Below are 25,540 nucleotides of genomic sequence, written 5' to 3'. Positions count from 1 at the left end.
TTATGTAGTTATCACTTATCAGAATTCAATAATAAAGACCAAAAACGTAGACTCATGAATATTCAAAAATATAATTCGCTGGCTTGACAGACTTCGATGCCAGATCGGGCGAAAAGCCTTGCAAATCTGAAACCCACTGCGCGCAGTGGTCTTTGTTGAAAAGTATTCATGGTATTTGCCACCAGTACAGGCCGTTATCAAGCGTCTAACCAGGAGTTGGGCCGAGTCGTTAATCCTTGTGTGTAGGATCCGTGGTTAAAGAGACAAGACTTGAGAGATGGGGGGATCGGAAGGCACTCACTTTTGATTTTCAAAGAAATACTCGGCTTGTCTGGTCAGCACCTTGTCCAAATTGGCCGGATTGTCCTGGCAAAATTCCTTGGACCGGTCAAAGTTGCCTTGGTCCAGGTACATACGCCACACATCCCTGCGATACAAACGAGGTTATTTCAAAGACAAATACTCTAAACCCTGCATCACATACAAAAGAATGGTGAATAATCTGGACTCAAGTTTGTTTTTCATTGCCAAGAAATTTTGAACACAGTTTCTCGACCTCGGCTTTGTCACCAGATCTATGTTCTGACCAAATGAAAACGGCTATAAACTTTGGCTTTGCATCACAGAAATCTGTGTGCTATAGAATTATAATAATTATGTGAGGCGTTCTTGCAAAATGAGACATAACTGGGCAGTACAGGCCGTTGCGGAGGATAAAGTAAAACTAGTACACATATTTTAAAGAAATAGTGGAATAAAAGTGTTTTTGAGGAAAACAATTGGTATCTTTCATTATCACAGCTACAAAACTGCAAACATTAACTCTTGCAGTGCCGAACTCGTACATGTACGAGGTATATTTGTTAGTACGAAAGCGCCAACCTCGTACATGTACGAGGTAATGTTCGTGATTAAAATCGCCAAACCTCGTACATGTACGAGGTAAACATGTTATCAAAAGGGGGCGCTCTCGCTCTTTCTAATGGTACCATTTTCATGCATGTACCACCTGTATTTATTTTTTTATTCGAGTTCTTGCGAGAGGGCGCAACACTGACAGCCCGTCTCTGAGTTTCAATTTGGCGAAAGGGATTACTTTTCTGATTCAGAATCATCTATGGATATGATAGAACAGGATGGTGAGTCAGAAGACGAAAATGGGGATACCGATAATGATAATGATAATGATGGTGCTTACGTTAGTGTCAATAGTGACAATCATGACGATATTGATGCTAATGAACAGAGTTTGTATGAGGAGGGGTATCAGACGCGACACACGTATATTCTACAAAAAGTGCGGAATTCCCCTGTGTTCAGGAGAGTGTTTCAGGGTATATCACTAGGTGCGTGACTACTATTGACTTTTGAAGGTACAATATACAAGAGAGCAAGATACAACAAGTTTGGTGATTACAACTTATTTACTTTTTTTTTTACAGAATTTTGAATAATTAGAAAAAAATCTCAAAAGTTGGGCACTTTAGGGTTAAACTTTAGAAATGTCGTGGGCACTGAAAGAGTTAAAGGCTCTTTTCTTAGTCTTTTACTTTTTTGACAAGTGGATAAATGCAAATGTCCTATCAAAGTGCAACAAGCAGTATTGTAAGGAGAATTTATTCTCTTTCCTAATACTTACAAACCCCCATTTCGACATCTGCCCAGAATTTTGCCAGAATGCCTCACATATATATTCCTGTTCCAAAAAATGAACTAAATCCAAACTCAGGGGCCTAAAATCAGGAAACTAGAAGTCTGACGCCAAACCTGGAGATAAACCCGAGGTTTGAGAAATGGCAAACATTTCCAAATCCTGGCTCAAGCTGCGGCTCACCTCGACTCTTTGACCACTTTGTACTTGAAGACACTCTGGTCTGTGAAGGTCCAAATGGTTCCCCTGGTCTTGTCTCGACAAACGCCTAATATTTTACCGTATTTCTGCGGAAAAAAAAAAAGGAATTGAAACAGAATGAGATAATGATTGAATCTGTTACTTGTTGTGTGACATTTTCTTTGTCTTGATGGCTAACTGATATTAACCCTAACCCCAACAGTGTTTTACTAGGAACCTTCCTCACTCTTGCAAAATCCAACACCATATGGTAAACTCTACACCCAAACTGTTGGACTCTGATTATGGTGGTATGCCTGACCCCATGTAAAGCATAATCAGTTTATTAGTGCAGTACTCACTCCAACAGATTCCAACAAAACGCACAGTTGGATTTTGAAGGGTTGGGGTGGTTAGGGTTAAAGTGGTGTATTCTAGCATCGAAAATACGTAATTCGATTGCAAATTCATGTTTCGGTTGGCAACATAAGAAAGCACAGAAAACACAGCTTTGTCCAAGAATACTAGATGACTTCAGACTCAAATTTAGCCTCAAACCCGACTATATGAGGATCAGACATTCGTGTGTGCAGAGCCACGGTTGAACGTCTGATATATCCCGATATGCAAATTTTATGCGACCCCGCATGCCAGCCAATCGGAGTCGACTTTAGAAACTGTGACATCATATCAATCAGAAATGTGGACTAGTCTGTTGATTGGCCAATTTGGATGCCAAATCTTTGAAATAGAACAACGGGTTTACCAATAAATTAAAAATAAATCAAGCAAGACCGGTTGTGTTGTTTATAATAGAGAAATGATGATTTACTTACAACATTGTAAACTTCTTCATCAATCAGTTGCTCATTCAAAACACACATCACCTTTAATCTGTCAACAAAAAAATGAGGAAAAAAAAAGGTTATTTTTTATCCAAAGAAATTACATACATTCAGAGGAGAATACAGTAATGCATTACAAAATACCATCACATGGCTCTAATGAATTGGTCAGGTACCCAGAGCATTTTTCCGAGGGAGCTCATTTTGTGTACAAAGAAGCAGGGATGTTGTCGCGTCCACCTTAAGTCCAGACACAAGTTCAGTCACAGGTACATCACAAGTCCGTTCACAAGTACCTTTGTCTCAAGCTCATTTGAATAGCTTGTGAGTTGAATTGGGACTACAGGACTTGTGATGGACTTGCAGCCGGACTTGTGTTTGACTCATCTAATAATACGTGTAAAGGTACCATTAAGGAGACGCGTTATCGTAATTTCTTCACACGATGGGAGACATCGGTCATTAGGGCTACATTTTCATGTCTCCCTAATGTCACAGCCCCCCTTTAGAGGCAAAATTTTATTGTTGCAATTAGATTATACATGTATTTTTTGCTCGCTGTCTAATTAGTAAACATACCGAAATTCGTGGAAAAAGGACAAGGGAATATTGGGTTAGGGCACATTGAAGTTTGATAATTTTTTTGTACAAGTCTATGGGAATGTCTCCCAAATGACCCATTTCCTGTAATTATAATAACAATAATAATAATAACAGGTACTTACATAGAGCTTCTAACTAAGATCAAAGTGCTCTGCAACATTATTACCCCTGATCACTGGGCCAATAAAACATTCCAAAGACAATCTCAGCTCCCTGGGGAGTATACAGCTCGATGCTGCCATTTTGGCGCAAAGCAGCTAAAATCACAATAACCATCTCTGCCCTCACAGGTACCCATTTACTCCTGGGTGGGGAGAATGAGTGACAAAGTGCCTTTCCCAAGGGTACACGCACCATAGCCGCAGGCTGGACTCGAACCCGCAATCTGCAGAATCTCCTGCAGACCACGAGTTCAATGCTCCAGACCACTGGGGCATGGCACTCCAAAGAAGCCTGTTCAGTATTCAAAGTAAGTGCGAGTGTGGATGTGAACATTGGACAACTTTTCTTTTGGAATTGACAATTTGTTATACTCATGCAATACCAATACGAAATTGAAGAAAAGTTCTTGTTTCGAAGTAATCACACAATCCTGAAAGTTTTGCATAGCACAACGTCTTACAAGACTTCTGAAACTCCATTTCTGATGCTCCCTGATTTGATTGCATAAAAAAGTGCAGGCTGCATAGTGGTTAACAGATTAGCCTATATTAATCTAGTGTTTCTATCCTGAACTGAAAATCTTCCTATCTTACATGAACATGAGCAATTGAAATAGACTTATTGTCTGCATGCAGATTTACAGTTTTTAATCCAAAACATTGTGACCAACCTGTCTTGGAATAGAAGAAGAACATGGAACTCAGTCAATGCCATAGCGATGGGTTTAGCAGCAGTAACGTCCCCTTTGCCCGTGTCGGGATAGGGCAACAGACGGCTGTCCTTGGTGAGATTGTCCGAGGATTGACTATTGAAGTCAAAGACGCCATAGTATATGCCTGGACCTAGGGGTAGAAAGACAGGAAGCCACAACAAGACTGACACGTTGGATTGAAGACTTCATGTTCTTTTTTGTTATAGACTGCAGCAGTATTGTAGTCTTATTCCCAAATTTCAAAAGCGATGGAAATATGCGAGACATTCTGGCAAAATGAGACAGAACTGGGCAGAGGTCGAAATGACGGTTTGCGGGTATTGGGAATGAGAATAAAATTCTCCTTTTAATACTATACTTCTTGTTGCACTTCAATCAAACATTCCGTTGACAAGTTATGGCTGTTTAAAGTTCGCATTTATCAACATGCCAATAAATTAAAATATTGAGGAAAAGGCCTTTGAAGTTTTGTATTTGTGAAAATTAAAGATGTAATTTTTTTCCCTTAAAAACACTTTTATTCCATAATTAACATACTTTTTCTTTAAAAGATGTGTAGTAAACATACCAAAGATTACAAATACAAATAAATCTAAAAATCGAGAAAACAACCTCCACCCCCATTGTTTTTTTTTCCACTACGACCTGTGCCCAGGTTGGAAACTCGGCGGTCAAGTTTAGACATGCTAGCTGCAACTACATGCCGCACCTGTCAAAAGTTGGACGCAAAGCTCTCTGGTTAAAATTTGCGTGCGGCGATCGACATGGACGGCTGGAGTCTTTTGCAGTAAGTATTTTATAACTGTCGAGGGCTTTAACCTTCTAGGAGGATGGGAACAATGAACTGCCGTCGACAAAAAAGTTGCCGTCGACAAAAAAGTTACCGTCAACAGAAAGTGGCATCTGACAATAAAGCGCCGCAACTTTAGGATAACAAAACATCACAGTCATGTGTGTATGTGCATAGTTCTTTTATCGTTCGAATATTTGAACCAGCAAAAAGCTATCTGAATATTAATAATAACGGAGTCTTATATAGCGCACGTATCTACCAACAATTAGGTACTCAAGGCGCTTTAAATCATGTCAATTATTAAAGAAAGGTAAATAAAGTCTATGAGAAATATGAGACCCATAATGTAGCACCTTATAATGGTTTACAAAGTGCTGCGGCGCACATTGCAGCCACTGCCAGAAACACCGGGGCAAACCCCTTCTCTTAGCGATAAGTGTTACTGGGTTCTTTAACGTGCATTACACAACACACGGGACCTACGACTTCACGTCCTATCCGAAGGACGAGGCAATAATGGTAAAGTGCCTTTCTCAAGAGCACAAGCACCATGTTCCCACACTCAGGATTCGAACCCATGCACCACGGCACACGAGTCGAACACCGTAACCATTGGACCACAGCGCCCCATATTCAGTTGACGATTGAATATTTGGTATACTTGGGACAGCCCTACAGCTAACAGGAGTAGGCCACACATAACACATGCAAAAAACTTGACACGCACAAAGAAATTCGAACACATCACCCCGGTACTCAAAGTATTACACAAGCTTCCCGTTGAGCAACGCATAATATTCAAACTCCTCCTCATCACCTACCAGTCTATCAACGGAACAGCGCCCCATTACATGCAACAACTCATATCGCCATACAAGCCTGCGCGCCAACTACGCTCTTGTGATGCACACTTGCTTGTGGCTCCATCTTCAAGGCTGAAGACTTATGGACACAGAAGTTTTTCTGTTGCAGCCCCCCGCCTATTGAACAGTCTGCCAATAGCCATGAGATCACAACCTGACGCTGTCTCTTTCAAATCCTGAATGAAAACTTATCTGGCTCCCACTTCTCCAGACTGATGGGTCTCCTATACCCTAGGTCCTCAGCTACCACCTTAGACTGATGGGTCTCCTATACCCTAGGTCCTCCCTCTACTGACACTGCAACCCTACTGTTCCACTTCAGTGGGCACCAAGCTTGCTCTAGGATCCCGTCTACTTGGCATCCTCACAGGATGCAACTTCACACCTCATTGACTTCGCCTTTTGCTACTTAAGTATTCTCTTTCTTAGAGTTTAGGCACTCTCCTGAAGACGGTCAGAGCATACTGACCGGAACGTCGAGTTTATACCTCTGGTTCTTTTCAGAACCATTCTCTTAGTTGAGAAATTATTCGCACATGGTGTTTCCGAAAACCTTTCATTATTTAGTATCTCCACCATGCAAAGCCTCAAATCTTACTTATCTTTTCATTCAAGCTTATCATTCATTGTCTCAGACCCCAGCGCGGATTAAAGGTCTTCCTAGATACCAGCGCTTAATAAGTATTTATTATCATTATTATTAAAAAACTTGTGACAACCCTGCACATTTATTTCACAGTTGATCAAATAGCTTACAATTTATGTAATCAGCGTAACTGAAGTAACACATCCTCACTTACCAGTCATCCAGGCAAAATTGGACGGCATGGTTTTCTTGCTGCCGTAGCTGAACTGGAGCTCACTGTATCCAAAGTTACCCGGCAATTCTAGAAAACTAGCTGCAATGATGATGAAAAAATAAGAAAAAGAAATTGTCATATTGGAGCAGAATGCAAACTTGCTTGACACACTGATTGGAATCTTGTCTTTTATAACCACTTATGATCCCAAAGAGAGAGTGGTACTTACCAGGACTAGCCTCGTACCTATGAAAGACATTTTGGAAAACAGGTGTCTCAGAAGAACTAGGGATGATGCCAACAAATTGGTACAGTCGTCTGAAGAAAAATGTAAGAAACAGTTTGGTTACTAAGTTTTTTTTTGCATGATCAAGTTCATGCCAAAAGCTCTGTTTCTAAAAAATGGGGTTGAGTTTCAACCACAGCATTTCATAGTTGTGTCCAAAACAAACAGCTACATTCACAGTACTGTGTTTTCCAAACACTTATGGGTAATTCCATGAGAATGTGGACATAGCTGAAAAGTGGAAAATTTATGAAATCTTCAGAACTACAAGCATCACAACCTCAAATTTGGTTTTAAATTTAAGGGAACAACAAGAACTTTCATTTGAGTGGTGAAGCAGTGATATGGGATATGGTTAAGAGCTTTTTTTAGGTCACAAAACTGTTTTTTTTTGGGGGGGGGGGGGCTAAAATTATGGATTTTAGGTAGTCATTTTGGCACCTTGTTTTTACATGCAAAATGCGACTGTTATTGTGAGTTTTTGATTGTCAGACAGAGTGAAAGGTTCATATTTTATGACAAGAGGTTTTTTGTGAGATTATAAAAAAAATTTGTAGGTTTTATCTTGTACCAAAGATGGGTGGACAAACTGTAACATGAGTTACCACAACATGACTTACCAAACTATATCCCCGTAGAGATTTCATGATTGATTTTTTTTATAATAATTATTATGGTAGCGTATGACTTACAGCGTAATGATGTAAGGAAACTGAAAAGATTTTCCAACAGTTCACAGTATGAGGACATTTTCAAATGCAAGGTGCTTACATTTTTTCCATGTCATTTTGTGCAACGTGAGTTATCGACAAAGAACTTACTGCCCAACCAACATAAGTTATTTTATTTGCATGTTGTTTCAAAAGTAATTTAGTCACTTAATTTCAAGGGATCTTAGGTGAGAAAAATCCACCTTATATTTTGACTTTACACAACAGTACAAATTTGACAAAATTGGAATTGCCCTTAATTCGCTCTTTTCATGCTCCGCCATAGGCATGCAGAGCCTCGATCTGGCATGTTGACACAAAGAAAAATGCCAGAGTTGTGATCTGAACCCTGACACGGAATCACTGAACCGGCTATTTTCATAGTGTAAACTTGCCAGATCGCGGCTGTGCATGCCTATGGTGGAAGCGTGAAAAGAGCGAATACAATAGCTGCAGACACCAAAAAGCCAACATGACTGTTGCTTTATTGTTGTGTCCTTAGGCATGACATTTTTCCATGATTGTTTTTTTCTCCCAGGATTCAAAGGGTACTAACAAGTAACAGTCTTAGCGAAAGCTGCATTTTAAACACTTGAAGTTTTAAATATGCCCAATATCATGAATATCAGGGAAAATCCAGACAGTCAAAACATTGAAAGTACAAGCAGTTTTTATTTTACTTGATGACTCCATTTTTAGTTATGAGCCAATACTTGACACGGGCTTCAAGAAAAATGTAATTTCAACCAATTATTAATAATTATGAGTATTTTCCTTACCCTGGAGTTGTAGCCATTATAAAGAATCGCCGTTCATTCTGCAGAGCAGGTTGGACGAGTTCCACCTCAAGACCTGTGACAGGAACAGCGCCCTCTTTGCCCAAATTGAAAACCTGAATAAATTAAAATAATTGGCAAGTAACGTGTTTTTTATCGTCTAATCAAAGTACTTTACATGAACTTCCAAACGTACCATAAAGTCTGTCCGTACATTTTGGCTATTAGAAAATAAAATATGCTGGGTGTCAAAATCAGATGAGCACCAGTCAAGATAAAATTCGCGACATTTTCCCTCGCAACCACTTTGTGCTACTTGGCTAAGCTTTTTATAGCAAATCGCTGTGCTTGAAATTAGCACATTACAATGAAACAAACTCTACTTTATACACTGCTCTCCATAAACCTCTGAATGTGGAGACTAGTGGTGTACATTTATGGGTAGTATGGAAACCACGGGTACCTGGGTCCCCATTAAAGAAGCCCAGCCCTAAAGTTAAAAAATCTCGGAAGTTGTTCCAGATTTTTCATACAGGTCTGCACAATAATATTGGTGCATCAATGCAGCAAGATACAAGTGTGTACAGTGAACTTTATAGCTTTATGGTGAAAACTGCAACTTTTTGGGAGTGTCATAAACGTGAATTATGTTCTGTTTCTCCATGTAGCCTGGCTTTCATTAAAAAAATTCCCAACAAATGACATTCACAGCCTTTCTTTTTCATTGTCTGAGAAGTTACTAAGTAATTTGTAAAGTTGGTTATGGGTGCCCGATCCCATAATCTGGATCCACTTCCTGACATCAACGGTCGGGCACTCGGTTCCAATGCACAGCCCTTTTGGTGACACAAATACTATGAAGTACCTTTCCAAAGGACCAACACAACACTTTCACATTGCAGTATTCAAACCAATATGATTAAAGCCTCTATCACAAGAACTCAAAATGTACACATTGTTTTTTTTTTTCATTTTCAACCATCTGCTTGATATTCCATTTTGACTTACCTGTTTCCAATACTGGTCAAGACTTTGCTGGAAGAACCTACTGTCATCGCCTGATTGAATTTCTGTCTCAAATATCAGACCTGAAAAAAAAGAAGAGTAAATACTCATTTGTTTCTTTGTTAAAAAAACTTTGTGTGTGTAGGCTGTATAGTTTAAAAAAATATGATAGAAAACATAACACTGATGCAATTACATGTACAGGGTGAGTAAAAAAAACCGAAACCCAAATGTCGGGACCATTGTTTTAGTGAAGTTCTGCATGCAGCACTTTCAAAATCTAGAATATGAAAGCCCAATTCATAAGCTTTCTTTTAGTACAAGAATCATTCAAATCACTCATGTACTTTTCAAGTTATGGAGTTTTAAATACAACCGCCGTTTTAAGGTTCTGTCCACAGATCACAAAAAGTTCAGTGTTTTTTCAGCAAAACGAAAACAAATCACATAAGGATGTGTGTGAGAATTGTTTTTGTTTTGCTGAAAGAAAGCACACTTTTTTTGTGATCCGTGGACAGAACTTTAAAACGGTGCTTGTGTTTAAAACTCCATAACTTGAAAAGTACATGAGTGATTCGAATGATTCGTGTACTTAACGAAGACTAATGAATTGGGCTTTCATATCCTAGATTTTGAAAGTGCTACATGCAGAACTTCACTAAAACAATGGTCCCGACAATTTTTTTTTTTTTTTTACTCACCCTGTATACAGTGATACCAATGCAAGGCTACTTGACTAATTTGACTAGGGTGAAAAGGTTCAAGGTGACTGACCTTTGCTGGTTCCCATCAGTACCTCTGCAGTTGTACTGTCACTGGTATTCAGCTTGTTCCAGCCAATGGAATCGATGATGTGGCCCTGAACCATGGATAAACAAGCATGCATATGTACAAACTAAGTGGTAACATTTCAACAACAACAACAAAATTCCAGCACAAGATGAGGGGAAATATGCTAGAAATTAATAAGGACAACAGCAGTGCTGAATGAGAAGATCCAAGAGCAATATGTCAGATATAGAAGTTTATTCACATAGGAATATATATATTCCAAATTTTTATGTGTCCGTACAAAATAGCTAAATTTAAACGATTAATTTAACAATCAATTTAACAACAGGGCCCATCAGAAAAGTTGTGCTTAGCATAACAGAAAAATTTGCTAACCTTAAGCACTATTTCACGGTGTGGACGTGCTAATGGTTGCGCTTGCATGGCGATTTCTATTGTTACGTCACTAAGTTAAGCAATTTTTTCCACAAAGTAATCGTGCCTTTTGCTGTGCTTATGCTAACGGTCTGCATGAAATAGACAGAGGCTCTGTTAGCAGAAAATCGTGTGCTTAGCAGCGCCGTGAAATTGGGCCCAGGTTTGAACAACCAATTTAAACGACAGTGAAATGTGGCAGATAGACCAACACTGTTTTGATGTCAAGAACCTAGTTCCAGGTCAAAGGTGGTGGATGATATATGCAAGACTGAATACGGTTCAACATGCAGCCTTCCACGATCTGTGCCACCATGATTCCTAGCACTCCACACCGAGTGTGAACAAAATGCATACACAAAAATGTCACAGAATTTTATTTTCTCTGGACGAAGTTGGAACTGTTCTGAAATAGTTGGCGTTCATGCCACACAAAAATTATTGCTTGGCCCACGCCCAATGTTACGTAAGAGGGCTCCAGGAACAGATGTGCAAAACACAATATAAACATGTTGGGCCACAAAAGTATGACAGAACAGCTGAGCGTTCGCAAAGCTGACTGTTTAACATGTGGGTAAAAATGTGCATATCGTTGTATGGAATTTATTTGCATGAAGCGTCATCATTAGAGGGCGCACTATTGCAAAGGTAAAGTGAAGAAACTTAGATCCTTGATACGGATCCGTTGATCCTATGTCAACAGCAAAGAGATGTTCTTTATTCCACAGCATAAACACTGTGCTGTGTGATATGGCCATGTTCCAAAAGAGAGGGAGAAGCTGATGAAAGTTTCTTCAAGAAACATTTGCTATCTGATGAGCATGTGAAACATGGATAATAATATGCTGCACTAAATCGGGCAAGCAACTGGGTAGTCAAAAACAGGAAATTCCAAGCTTTACAAGTTTTACACAGTGTTTTTCAATGGCATAATTTGAATGGCATACATGTAAGTGTGAAGTGAAAAACGAGGAAATCAGCTGATCCGAGGAAACGTTGCATGACTGGCATCTGTGTGCCATATGATTTCCCTTGTCCTCGCTAGTCTATGGAATGTCCCCTTGCACAGCAAGGGTCTATGATATGCGAGCAGATTCGGTGATTAATTATGCAAAACAAGACTGCTTCTTGATCTCCAGATTCTGACAATTCGGCAGGAGCCTTCTACCCGGTCTTCGGTAACCCGTTGTTGTATTACAAAAACATGGCAGCCAAATTGACCTATCCACAGCTTAGTCCACATTTCTGATCGAAATGATGTCATGGTCTCTAAAGACCACTCTGAAGGGCTGGCGCGCTGGGTGACACAAAATTGACATGCTACGATATATCAGAAGTTCTACTGTGGCTCTCTGCCCACAGGTTAAAGGTATAGTCCATCGTTTGTAATTTGTGCATTTTGTTAGTTTGAAGCAACAAAAGTGTTAAAAATCTAAAGGGTGCTGAACAACTAACCTGATGAAGTTTCAGCTCAGCTTCAGCTGTATATTTCGAGAAAAACAACATTCTAGGATCTAGATTTCAAATCAAAATTTGCGGAATCATGTTTTGAATTGGGCCTGAATTTCAGCGTCCGAGACATGTTCTCACTAGCCGATTGCAGCTACGCGATGTCGCGCACCGATCCGACGAATTATAGCAGCCGCGCGCGCGTGTGTGTCGTGCCAACACTTCGCCGAATAAAAAAACAAACTACTAACAAAAATTTCCAATGGTGCGTCTTAAGACGCACTGTTGGAAAGGCCTTCTTTCGTTGATTTCTTCAAAATGACAGCTTGCCAGAGAGAATAATTTCACAGGGAGTTTAGTCCCCTTACTATCTTACAACCAAGTATGTTTGTCAACAATAATTACGTCAGTTAATTTTTGGATAGTTGCAAATGATGGACTGTAGCTTTAATCCCTGATCCTTAGACCATGTCCTTGTGGGTTGAAGAACCAATATGTATTAACTGTTCTGTGTGGTAGTACATGTATACGTTCCATCACGACCTACCTTGAGTTTTTGGAGTGGTTTACCCTTACGACCTGTCCTGGATAGATAGAAGACTTCCTGCTGCTCAGTGCTGATGATGAGATGACGGCCGGTGGGATCCAGAAACAACTTGTGAATCTGATACTCTCCCAATTTCACCTCTATTGATAAGAAATGGTTACTTTTCTGAAACATACATACATGTATGTGACAAATGTAGGGTGGTGTCCACCACTGGTGAACCTGGCCTGCTCACGTCTTTCAGACTGGAAGGCCTTATTACTTATTTTTTCTTCAATTGTTGGCTGATGACTGCAAATGGTGCCCGACTAAATTTAGTGCAAAATGTATGGGAGCCCAGAGAGGCCACATAAAGCTTACACTCGATTATAATCCCATCTAAAAACGCATTGAAATTGTGCAGCAGCAGGGTTCCAGTCAAACCAGTGAGTTTGGCCGTTTTGAGACATCATCTTACATTGAAGACAAAACTGTTTAATTGGAGAAACTGGAGACTTTATTTTGGCCTTAGAAACATTTGCACAATTAAAATTTTTCATCATTTACTTCGTGGTTTTGTTGGTAGTTAAAAAATAGTTGGATAGACACTTTTTGGGGAGACATACTGTAGAGCGCATTTATTGCGCTGTGAATGTATAAGCAGTGCTAGTGTTATACTAAGTTGTAATCCATTCCTAAGGAGTCAATCAAAAGTCATCCAATCTCAACTCAGGATAGACTTGTGTTTAAGCATGAAATTAGCTTGTGATTGAATTGTGATTGACTCCTGATTTGACTTATTTGACTTGAACTTGTCTTTAAACAGGCCTCAGATTGACTTGTGACTGGCTTATGGCTGGCTTGTGATTCCCTTGTTTACGACTCATGTCATTTTGGATCATGGTATCCAATTTTTTTCAGAACAAAATCTTTTCTGTGCTCAATCAAACTAAGGTGCTTAGTAGCTAAAATGGAAATTGACAGTCAGTATCATTGTGGCACATTACCGTCCGGTTGGTCTGGGTGCTCCAGATCAATTCGCAAGATGACATTGTCGGACATAGCCATCATCAGCATGTTGTTGTTAACGACAAGGTGAGTGATTGGTCGAGGAGGCCTGAAATAACAACACAATTCATTCTTCATTACTGAATTCATTCGCTGTTACTGAGTTTGGGAGTCAGGATCTGGTACACGGTACCCTGTGGAGACATGGGTATAATAGTGTGGCGAAACAGCCGGTGGACTGGTGCGAGTTTACCATGGCTCGCCTGGTTCCCCGACGTCGTGCGTAGGGTATAGCGCGTAGTCAGAGATTTTAGGCAGTCCGTCTAAAGACGCCGTTGTGTGAACATCGATTAGTGGAAACTTAGCGTTGAGCTCCGAATCCGAGTAAACCTCGTGTGTAGACGTAGAGATAGTTTGGGCAACGCGGCGTGCAAGTCAAGGGCGGATGGTGAGACTTTAGAGTAATAATTAGCAAGCTAGACCTTTTGTTGTAAGGGAAAATTAGCCTGGGTGGCTGTGGGTTGAGCTGGTGACTGGAGACCTAAGGTTCGTGTGGTATGTGCAGCAGTATTCCCTGGTCGGGAATTGGGTTGCCTGTTGCCTGTCGACCTTTGTCGCCAGGAGTCACCTCGGGGTTATAAACCGCGCTCCGTAACCTGAGCCCAGTGATTTCTGTATGCTAGGTTGCATGTGAGGGTTACTCTGGTAAAGTCTTGATCAGTGTGTGCAGTTCATAACTTGTTGCTGTTGATCGCACTGGGTGTGCACAGTGAGGTTCTTGCCACTGTGGGATAATCTTTCTAGATAATCAACGAGGTTAATTACATAGAGCCTGGTTAGGCTGGTTGTTGTAAGCATTGTATAGTAAGAGGTTATTGTTGTGTAAGGCTTACTTTATAGGGATAAACCTAGAGCAGCGGGGAACGTTGTTCTGCGAGGTTTATTGGCCACTCATTGAACTTTAAGCCTGTGTATTGGACCGAATAAAGAGTTGTTTCTTGTTCTCTAAGACACATGTGTTGTGAGGTTTATTGAGGTTCCCTGGTCACCTCTAGGTTGCTTGCCACGTGAATTGGTATTCCTTTAGCGTTGGTATATTTCCAACAAACGGACAGGCCTAGGACTTGAATCCTCTGTTCGTGACGTAGTCCCCCCTTATTTGCGTGTAACCGCTCATGCGCATGTAAGGTTATTAAATATTTTTGTGGGATAGTCAGCTCTTGTTGGTGTGGGTGTAATTCCTTATCCATAGACAAGCGAGTGCGCCACAATAGGGAACAAAAGATCGTATACGTCTCCACAGGGCAATTTCTATACGTGAATACGTCTCCACAAGGTTATCAAGAAATAGATATATGGTTTTACTCAACTTAAAAGTGTCGGTTGATTTTGGAGGATGCATTGTTTATGTTCAGCCATGCATAATATTGAGCCCTGCATTATGCTCGATATCATCCACACTGCTTCTGAATGTCATCGGCACTGCCTCATCAACCCATTAACAGTGATTGTTGGAGGATTTTAAAGGATAGACGCAATGGGCACCCCTCCACAAAACAAATCCAAGAAATAACGGATGATTTTGGAGGATTGAGGCTGAATCCAATTTTTACATGATGGCAATTGGAGGATTTTGCAGGATTGAGGATGGTTCCTAGCCAAAAAGGCCTAGGAAATTAAATCCTTCAAATGTATAAAAAGGGGTAAGACTTACAAAAATGATGTAATGTAAATAATTTTCATTAAACATACGTGAAGTTGATCTTCATTCTGGAGAAAATTTTGACCTCTTCCTCCATTTTTGCTGTTACGTATCCAGAGGTGATCTGAAAACAAAAAACTAGAACTTAGCCAATGAAAAATGTCCCCGACGATTAAGAAGCCAAGGAGACTCATAGTGAACTTGTCATCAAAAAGGTCTGGGATACAAAGCTAGATTGCAATACACACGAAGAAGTATCGTCAGTGATGGAGGACATCGAGTCCGGACTCGGACTTCAGTCTGGACTAACCTCCCCCTCTTCCCTCAGTCATAGCTGTAGAGAATATGACACAGCCATTATACATCATACCCAGGGGTAGTGGGATCTATCTTACAATTCACCAAAACATTATGACCTGCCCCCATTCACAGCCATGATTAAAACCCTCCTATTGTTTGATCATGCAGTCACAGACTGTCAAAACTTTCTTCCACTTCCCCTTCCATGGATTTGTATACAGACTAGGACACAAAAAGTCAGATCACATTGGTGTAAAAACTGTGACTAGTCAAATTTCCATCAACAGACAAAACAGGTAACTGGTAGGTACAGCTGATATATCAATCACCTCCAGTCAAAGCATACACGTAGCTATATCAAATTAGCAAGGGAATTCTTAAGTCTTAAAAACAGTAAGCTGGTTGATTTTGACTGCTGTGATGGCGTGGCTGAAGTTGTCAGCCACAGAGGGAGGGTTTCAATTAATGGAAGCACTATGACAGGTACCAGTACATTAAGAAAGGAAGTCCCTGTTAGTGTTACACCTGTCAAGGGCGGATCCAGAACACAATTTTTGGGGGGGCCAAAAAAAAAATTTTTTTTTGGATTCTAGATGCTCTGTGGTGCGATCTGAGGCAATTTCTGACCGCTTTAACCAATGTTTTTTGAGGAAAAGATGGTGGTGTACTCATTGCCTGCCTTTATTGCGATGTCACATAAAAAAAAAATAACTGGTTTCGTTTTTGGGGGGGGGGGGGGGGGGGGGGGGGCCATGGCCCCCTTTGGCCCCCCCCCCCCTGGATCCGCCCTTGACACCTGTGAGGCGCCTGGTTGCTCCTGGCAGTTTAATAGGGTTAAAATTAGCCTTGGAGAAGGTGTTTGACCATAGTGTCTGATGACCGATGGTCAGCCGCTAACATAAACAGTAGCAGTGAGCTATGCACTCACATTCACATGTACTGTACGAAGAGCGAACAGTGACCTCACGCTGTTAGGCTATAATATTAAATCAATTGGTGATGTTCGAACGCTTTGGAACAAACTTGGCTTATGTTGTTTTGTTTTTGTCGCTGGAATTCCAGTGACGACCTCGTATGTGAATAAAGATAACATTATTATTCAGTATTTGGTTGTTGGAGGCTCATACTTTATACATGGAAAGAGAGTTGGATAGTGTGGTAGCGTATTTCTCTAACAAGTTTGGAGTCCACAAACCAAATATAACTGGATGCAAATCCAGGGACATAATAACAAAAAATTGGCCGAAGAAGATAGGCCAAAGCGACCGTTGTTCCAAGGTATTTGACCAGCATCGACTGATTTGCATATTGTAGCCAAGCTGCGTGAGGTCGCTGTTCGCACTTCGTACAGTCTAGTACGTGAGAGTGCATACATGTAGCCAGACTGGGACCGTGAGTGCATAAAAACGTGCAAAATTACTACTGACGTTTTTTTACTCACCATTAGGCTAATTAATGCCCACACAACACATACATCAAAATGATAAAGTTGCAAGCATGTCATCTGCAAAATTTGAGACCTTAAATCCAATTTTAAGGCAAGTTTTTGGCAGTTCAAAAACCATCCACGTCAATCTCCATGCTCTGGAAATGGGTGTGTGATTCCCAATGTATTCTGGGTAGGTGTAGGAAGTGCCCTGCAGCTTACTTGTTTTTTAATTGATAGCCAAATGAACACAGCGCCCTCTGTTAAAAAATGAAACATTCTACATTCACTCAGATCAACAAGAGGGCGCTGCTTTATCTACAAGATGAAAATGTTCTAGCTAGGGAGGTTTTTTGCACAATGCATTGCAGTACACATCAACGTGATGTCTCACGTTTGGATTTCGATAACTCTCTGCAAAATTAGAATTAAAAGCTGAATTTTTGGTGATGCAATGCTCACAACAGCAACTTTGCTAGGCAGAAGTTTCGGGGATTATTGAAGAAATTGTAGTGAGTAAGAAGCTTGCACATTTGATGCACACTGGTTTTATTATGCAGCACAAACTTTTGCATGATATGGATACCTTAAGTTTTGGGACTCTCATACACAGTATTGAGAGTCCCAAATTTTCGGACTAACATGTAGCTTGCGGGGACTGTTTTATTTTCGATTGTCGGAAACTATTGTCCAACACCTCGACCAAGGTTAAGTTCAAATGAGATCTTTGCAAACTTACAGGTGCAGAGACTACCTCCTTTGGCCCCTGAGAAATGCTGGAGGCAGCTCTTGCTGTGGCTTGCTCATACTGGTCAAACAGTGAAGCCATGCTGTGGAAAGCAATGGGCGTGTGAAACTCAGCTTCGGTTGAAGGGTGACCGTGAGGTTATGGACCCCGTTCCTAAGTATAAAAGAACAAAAATCCACCTCTAGTAGTACATGTAGTAGTACTAGTAGGATGAGATGCTGTTTTATCGTGATATTTGTCAAGTTTCCCGATCGGAATAGAGATCGCTCACTACCTTTCCCAACTTGTCCTGTCTTTTGTGTTGTTTTAACTCCTTGGAGAGTTTTTGTGAGTACATTGGCGTTTGTGTAGTTGCGGACCCCGTTCTTAGCACATGTAAATAAGGCAACGAAAATCTACTTCTAAAATTTTGGCTCACCTAAGTAAATGACAATGACACCATGTTGTATATATCTGCAAGACTAATTTTGTGGAAAGAAGGCAGGGTTTTGATTTTTGAGGGAAATTAAGGGGTAAAACACTGACAGCTACAAAACCCAAGAACATGGCGACTAATCTTAAAAGTGCGCCCTCGTGTGCTTACAACATACTACTGCGAGTAGATTAGTGAAGCAATATTTCATAACTAGACTATTTCGGGGCAATCGTTGAGTTGTTACAATTTGAAATAAATGAACACTCCACAAATATCTGAAAGTCAAAACTCAAATAGGAATTGGAAAGATTCCCATATCTGGCCATCACTTATCACCCTATGCACAAACCGTATGAGACAGGTCTGAAATTAAAATTTCTAAGTGTTATTCTCAGTAAACACCTCAAAATTTTCCCTGCTGAATTTGACTTTTTAGGACATATCATCACTTTCTTATGGCCGATAGGTCACTGAAGGGAAAAATTAGTGAATCTTTTATTTTACTTGATATAATAATGCCAGGAATAATGGGATGGGAATGAGGAAATGAACTTTCATTCTCGATCAAAATAGGAGTCGGTCAGGGCCGGGGGCGAGTCGGCTAGGAGGCGAGGGAAAGAATGTTGCAACCTGACGCTGCTTTTTTTCATCATCTCAATGAAAGTCAGTCATTGCTAAAATGATGATAAATTAGACATGAATCTGGGACTGAGAAACATTTCCAATTTTGTTAGGAAATGACTCTCCAGCCAGCTCCATTATCCATAGACTTTGTACACAACCGCTGAAGTAGCGCCAGGTTGCAACATTCTTTCCGAGGTGAGTTGGCGAGGAGGCGAGTCGGGCTATGGGAGGAGTCGGGCTATGGGAGGAGTCGGTCAGGGGCGAGTCGGTCAGGGGGTGAGTTGACCTGCAACACTGCAAGTAACCGGACCCGCAAGGAATTGTCCGGAAATTGGGCAAACCTGTAATACTTGAAGTAACGTTAGGCCTTAATCCTAAAGTAGCAGGGGCCTATGTCGGAATAAGTACGAAAACATTCCGAATTAGAGAGACAAATTACCTCTGTCATCCAAAAGTACCTTCACAACGCTGCAATCAGCAAAAGTCACCGTATTTCGGTGCGCACTATCACAGCCAAAAATAGCCCGACTGCGTCTGGCCGTACAGTACTATCGCAAGCTCTGTAGTACGGCCAGACGCCCGATGCTTCCAAAAAGACTGAATTTTTTTGGCCGCCGATGTAGCGATTTTGCTACATCTTTCGATCGCGATTATCTTTTCATCCAGGACACAAATTTCCAAAGTTAAGGTTCGTAGTCGTAGAGCAACTCATACCTTTTCGTAAAAACGTTCTTTGGTCTCAATATATTCATCCATCTGGCCACAAGACGAATTTCAGTCATCAGATTCCACAAATATCGTCCCCCATGCGATCCCCCATGCGATTTCAAAATGGCGGCCGCGCTGTAATGTATGCATTATGCGAGCGCGCTTGGGCAAGATAATGAATATGCATTATTTAGTTCATGACCTCGTGTTTGTATGGCCAGCCGCGCTGAGTGTCCGACATACGTCATAAACTATGATGCATATTCATTATCTTGCCCAAGCGCGCTCGCCTAATGCATACATTACAGCGCGGCCGCCATTTTGAAATCGCATGGGGGATCGCATGGGGGACGATATTTGTGGAATCTGATGACTGAAATTCGTCTTGTGGCCAGATGGATGAAAATATTGAGACCAAAGAACGTTTTTTTCGAAAAGGTATGAGTTGCTCTACGACTACGAACCTTAACTTTGGAAATTTGTGTCCTGGATGAAAAGATAATCGCGATCGAAAGATGTAGCAAAATCGCTACATCGGCGGCCAAAAAAATTCAGTCTTTTTGGAAGCATCGGGCGTCTGGCCGTACTACAGAGCTTGCGATAGTACTGTACGGCCAGACGCAGTCGGGCTAAGCCAAAAAGGCCCCGGCCGGGCTCAGTTGTACTTGTTGTAGTGCTAGAGGGCGCTGTGCACGGAACGCAGGTTCGCGAATGCGTGTCCAATCATCAAACTTAGAAGTCCCAAGATGACCACTAGTATACAAATAACGAATGTTTGTGAGTGCGATGGTAAGAATAATTTCATGAGGTGACAGATTGAATGTTCTATTCCACGAGGCGAAGCCGAGTGGAATAGAACATTCAATCTGTCACCGAATGAAATTATTCTTTCCATCGCACGAACGTAAAACATTCGTTATTTGTTTTATACAACACCTGAATAAATTCTCGTCATTTGATTGGTAAATTATAAACTACAATTTATTTCGATTTTAAACATGTTGAACTACCCCTTCACGAAAATGTTTGAACCCAACGCTGTAGCGCTGGCTCTTTGGAACAATACACGCTACGCTGAACGCGCACACCACAGCATGCATTTTGCACGCAAATACCGCGTCATGGAACAAGCGCAAAGTGAAACGGTATAACGCATGGGTATAACGCATGGTCGCACCGTGCATTATACCGAATAATAATATGTCACGTGATCTACAATTCACCAATCAGATGACGGGGATTTATTCAGGTGTTGTATAATATGTATTATACAACACCTGAATAAATCCCCGTCATCTGATTGGTGAATTGTAGATCACGTGACATATTATTATTCGGTATAATGCACGGTGCGACCATACGTTATACCCATGCGTTATACCCTTTCACTTTGCGCTTGTTCCATGACGCGGTATTTGCGTGCAAAATGCATGCTGGTGTGCGCGATCAGCGTAGCGCGTATTGTTCCAAAGAGCCAGCGCTACAGCGTTGGGTTCAAACATTTTCGTGAAGGGGTAGTTCAACATCTTTAAAATCAAAATAAATTGTAGTTTATAATTTACCAATCAAATGACGAGAATTTATTCTGGTGTTGTATAAAACAAATAACGAATGTTTTACGTTCGTGCGATGGAAAGAATAATTTCATTCGGTGACAGATTGAATGTTCTATTCCACTCGGCTTCGCCTCGTGGAATAGAACATTCAATCTGTCACCTCATGAAATTATTCTTACCATCGCACTCACAAACATTCGTTATTTGTATACTATAGTACTGGCACTGTTGCACAATAAATCATTACCCAGTGTCACCACTTTTTGTCAGAAAAGCAGCACACAACTTTTCACGGGGCTCTGTCGTCAGCACAATGCAAAAACATACATTTATAATAGGGAGGCAAAAACATACATTTATAATAGGCAGCCAAAATGCGCTTTTTGGCACATGCCAAAGGCATTCGGCCCTTCTCGGGAACGGTAAGACATTAGGTTAGTTTCCTTTCAAACCAGAGCTTTGATATAGGATAAATAAACAATCCAAAACATGATATTTTCTGGGAGAACCGGAAACTCAACGTTTCGGACAGTATATGCCCGTCGTCAGGTATTAACAGTCATGGAAAGCGCCCAGTTTGTGGACTATAAAACGGCTGATCCGACGCAACGCAAGCAAATCACAGGTCCGGGCCTGAGAAAGGCTTTAGATTCACTTCTAACACGTGAACCAGTCCACATTCAAATTACCCGCTCTGGGCAGACGAACCGTGTACATTTTACATAACAAGTAGATTTATTCTAATTCGCCCTGGTACTCAACCAAGTAAAGCAACATTTTTTTGTGACGTAATGTGTCGGGTTCCCAGTTGAATTTACCATATTTAAAAAAATAAATTTTCTACCAGACAACCGAGTATATCGGTTGAAAAATAAGGTATCTGGACCCCTTTTGACCTTCATTGTAATCGAAGTATTCACATCTGTTCCAGACCGTTTCAATTTCTATTATTATTATTATTATTATTATTATTTAAAAAAACAAAATACAAAGCCACTTTGATAAAAATCAGGCCATGCAAGCGATTTAATTAAACCGACAGGTGTTCTCAGTTATATACGCTGTGTGGTCCCGATGTCCAATGGTCCGGACCTCTACACAACAATAAAAACACACGGACGGTCCATAGAAAAATAAATACATAGCCGACAACCCTTTGCCAAAATACGGGATGCCAATATATATGAGGGTGTAGCAGATATAAGAGGACAGGATACTTGGCGAGAGAGGAGGAGACGAATTGATCTTGTGTGGCCACAATCTGCGGGAACACAGAGATTGTAAAAGGTAGGCGTCATATTCCACTATCGCTATCCAAATATGGACAAATTTCACCGATTGCTTAGCCAATTTTTGCTCTGTTGAGAATATCTACAAACATCATATGGCACTCCGGCAGCGGCGACGCAGGCCGGGGGGGGGGAAGGAGGTGCTGTTATCATCTTTCTAAGGAAGCCGCGCTTTTCACGGCGGCACAATCATGCCCGACGTTCCCACTAAAGACCGCTAGAAAGGGCATTAGGTTTTTAAACGGGGTTCGGCGCCTCGGATAGTCCGAAGGTTCGATAGTACGAAGATTCTTTGGTCCGAAGGTTCGATAGTCCGAATGCACACAATTCCCACAAGAGGGGTTCGTTAGTCCGAAAATGAAATAAGGTTCGTTAATCCGAACATTTGATACAATAGTCCGAAGGTTCATTAGTCCGAAGGTTCATTAGTCCGACTGAGGATCGGCATGGGCGTCGCCAGGATTTTTTCTAGAGGGCGGCAAAACATATTTTTCCCCAAAAAATCTTGTATTTCGCAACATTTTCTCGATTTATCAGTTTTAGAGGGGGCAGGGACATTTTGCCCCCCCCCCAACCCATTAAATTTACACCACTATGACTTCGTGCCTCTTTTTGGCTTTTTCGCCATCAGCGAAAAAGCCTTTGTTTCTGTTCTGATTTTTTTTTTCTTACTTCTTCTTCTTGTTCTTCTATCCCAAATCCCATTGACTTTGCACATGTTTCATTCTGGACCCCACTTTTGACCCTGAACATACTTCAATCTTAATGAAACTTAGCACAGAGTCAAGACCCAAAGTGAACTCGTGCATGGAAAAGTGACGTCATCATGACGTCATCATGGGCCACGTGACGTCATCTGAAATGTGTAAACTTTAGGACCCTATATCTAAAGAACTATAAGTCGGATTGGGTTGAAACTCGGTATATTGGTAGACCGGGATGTGTTATAGATAAAAATGGAGATGACGTCATCATGACGTCATCGTGTGATTTTATATCGATTTTTGACGTTTTGGACCTTAAAGCCATATCTCACGAATGCAATATGCTAAATTCAAAATTCTTTTAGTATTAGGTTTGTTAAGCAATAGGTATATGCACAAAATTTTGAAAAATGTGTGACGTCATGATGACGTCATCAAAAATGCAATTTTGTAAAACACATATAAGGGAATGTCCGATCGTACTGAAACTTGGTGGGTGGGTAGATAATTGTACCAGTGCACAAAATATGAAATGACGTCACGATGACGTCATCGACAGATTTTTTACGATTTTTTAAATATTTACAATTTTATTCTGATTACGAAATTTAACACTTTTATTCATCCAAGTCGCTTCAAACTTGGTACAGGCTAAGTCCACAAAAGAATAATGAGCACCGCCAAGTATTGTTATAATGACGTCATCATGGGTCACGTGACGTCATCTTAAAGTTCATAATTCAAAGCCCAATATCTACAGCACGGTAAGTCTGATTGTATTGAAACTCGGTATGTAGGTAAACCAGGATGTGTTATAGGTACAAATTGAAATGACGTCATAATGACGTCATCATACGATTTTATATGATTTTATGAGTTGTTGGACCCTTTAAGCCATATCACACGAACGCAACATGCAAAATTCAAAATTCTTTTTGTATTTGGTTTGACAGGGAATAAGTATATACACAAAATTTTGAAAAGAATGTGACGTCATCATGACGTCATCAAAAATGCAATAGTTGAAAACACATATAAACATCATTGAACAATCACCATCAACTAATCAACAATAACAAATCAAAAATCAAAATCAACAGTCAAAATCAACAATCAACACCAAAATCATCGGCTATCAACAATCAACTATCAATAATCATCAACCGACATCAACATCAACAATCAACAATCAACAATCAAAATCAACAATTAACAATTAACATCAACAATCATCAACAATCAACATCAATAACCAACATCAAAAATCAACATCAAGAAACATCATCAACAATCGACATAAATAATCAACATCAACAATCAACGTCAACAATCATCAACAACATCAACATCAAAGATCAATATCAAAAATTAACATCAGCATTCAACAACAACATCATCAACATCAACAATTAACATCAACATCAACAATCAGCATCAACTAATCATCAATCAACATCAACATTAACAATCAACAATCAAAATCAACAATTTACAATTAACATCAACAATCATCAACAATCAACATCAATAACCAACATAAACAATCATCATCAGAAACATCACCAACAATCGACATAAATAATCAACATCAACAATCAACGTCAACAATCATCAACAACATCAACATCAAAGATCAATATCAAAAATTAACATCAGCATTCAACAACAACATCATCAACATCAACAATTAACATCAACATCAACAATCAGCATCAACTAATCATCAATCAACATCAACATTAACAATCAACAATCAAAATCAACAATTTACAATTAACATCAACAATCATCAACAATCAACATCAATAACCAACATAAACAATCATCATCAGAAACATCACCAACAATCGACATCAATAATCAACATCAACAATCAACGTCAACAATCAACATCAACAATCAACAATCAACAATCAACATCAACAATCAACAATCAACATCAACAATCAACAACAACAATCAACAACGCGAAAAAGCCCTATGTTCTGTTGATTGAACAGACATAAACCTCTAGTTCTTTTCTTTTTTCCCCTCTTTTTTCCCTTCCTTCCTTCCTTTATTTTTTCCTTTGGACTATTGAATCTTCGGACTAACGAACCTTCGGACTAATGACCCTTCGGGACTAAAGGTTACAGCTCGATAGTCAGCAGGTTCGATAGTCTGAAGGTTCTTTAGTCCGAAGGGTCATTAGTCCGAAGGATCGTTGATTTTTCACGAAAAACGTTTTTCACCATTTGTGAGAAAAGTTTGCTTATTGGCTTACTGCCATGTACTGACACATAACAAACCATCAAAGAAAAGAAACTTTACAACAGCAAAATTTCCAAAACTCCGGTAACGTTTTGTGCTGATGAAATAGCTGTAACATGGAGGTTTCTGCCTGAAATGAAATCACAATTTTGCTCACGAATATGGAATTTCGCATCAGCATAAAAACGGCACCAAAATACCCTGGAAAATGGCAAAACGAAATTTGAAAATAAGGTTAAATGG

The 25,540-nt window shown here is 40.3% G+C and overlaps 1 protein-coding gene across 1 annotated transcript in view; it reads right to left on the bottom strand.

Annotated features, from left to right (window-relative positions):
- LOC119730489 (vacuolar protein sorting-associated protein 18 homolog) overlaps positions 1–19,320 on the bottom strand; it is a 33,384-nt gene extending 14,064 nt beyond the window's left edge. The window contains exons 1-14 of the mRNA XM_038203439.1: positions 19,230–19,320; positions 17,743–17,904; positions 15,328–15,401; positions 13,575–13,684; positions 12,589–12,728; positions 10,161–10,245; positions 9,390–9,469; positions 8,385–8,497; positions 6,839–6,927; positions 6,610–6,708; positions 4,112–4,283; positions 2,668–2,725; positions 1,835–1,938; positions 302–427 (exon numbers count right to left, since the gene is read on the bottom strand). Of these exons, the coding sequence (XP_038059367.1) occupies positions 302–427; positions 1,835–1,938; positions 2,668–2,725; positions 4,112–4,283; positions 6,610–6,708; positions 6,839–6,927; positions 8,385–8,497; positions 9,390–9,469; positions 10,161–10,245; positions 12,589–12,728; positions 13,575–13,684; positions 15,328–15,401; positions 17,743–17,832 (1,340 nt within the window). The 5' untranslated portion in view covers positions 17,833–17,904; positions 19,230–19,320. The remainder of the gene's footprint in view (positions 1–301; positions 428–1,834; positions 1,939–2,667; positions 2,726–4,111; positions 4,284–6,609; positions 6,709–6,838; positions 6,928–8,384; positions 8,498–9,389; positions 9,470–10,160; positions 10,246–12,588; positions 12,729–13,574; positions 13,685–15,327; positions 15,402–17,742; positions 17,905–19,229) is intronic.
- Positions 19,321–25,540: the final 6,220 nt, after the last annotated feature.

This window comes from Patiria miniata, unplaced genomic scaffold, assembly GCF_015706575.1.
Source record: "Patiria miniata isolate m_02_andy unplaced genomic scaffold, ASM1570657v1 HiC_scaffold_22, whole genome shotgun sequence".
Taxonomy (NCBI): Eukaryota; Metazoa; Echinodermata; class Asteroidea; order Valvatida; family Asterinidae; genus Patiria; species Patiria miniata.
The sequence above is the reverse complement of the archived record's forward strand: the minus strand, read 5'-3'. Positions and strand labels throughout refer to the sequence as shown.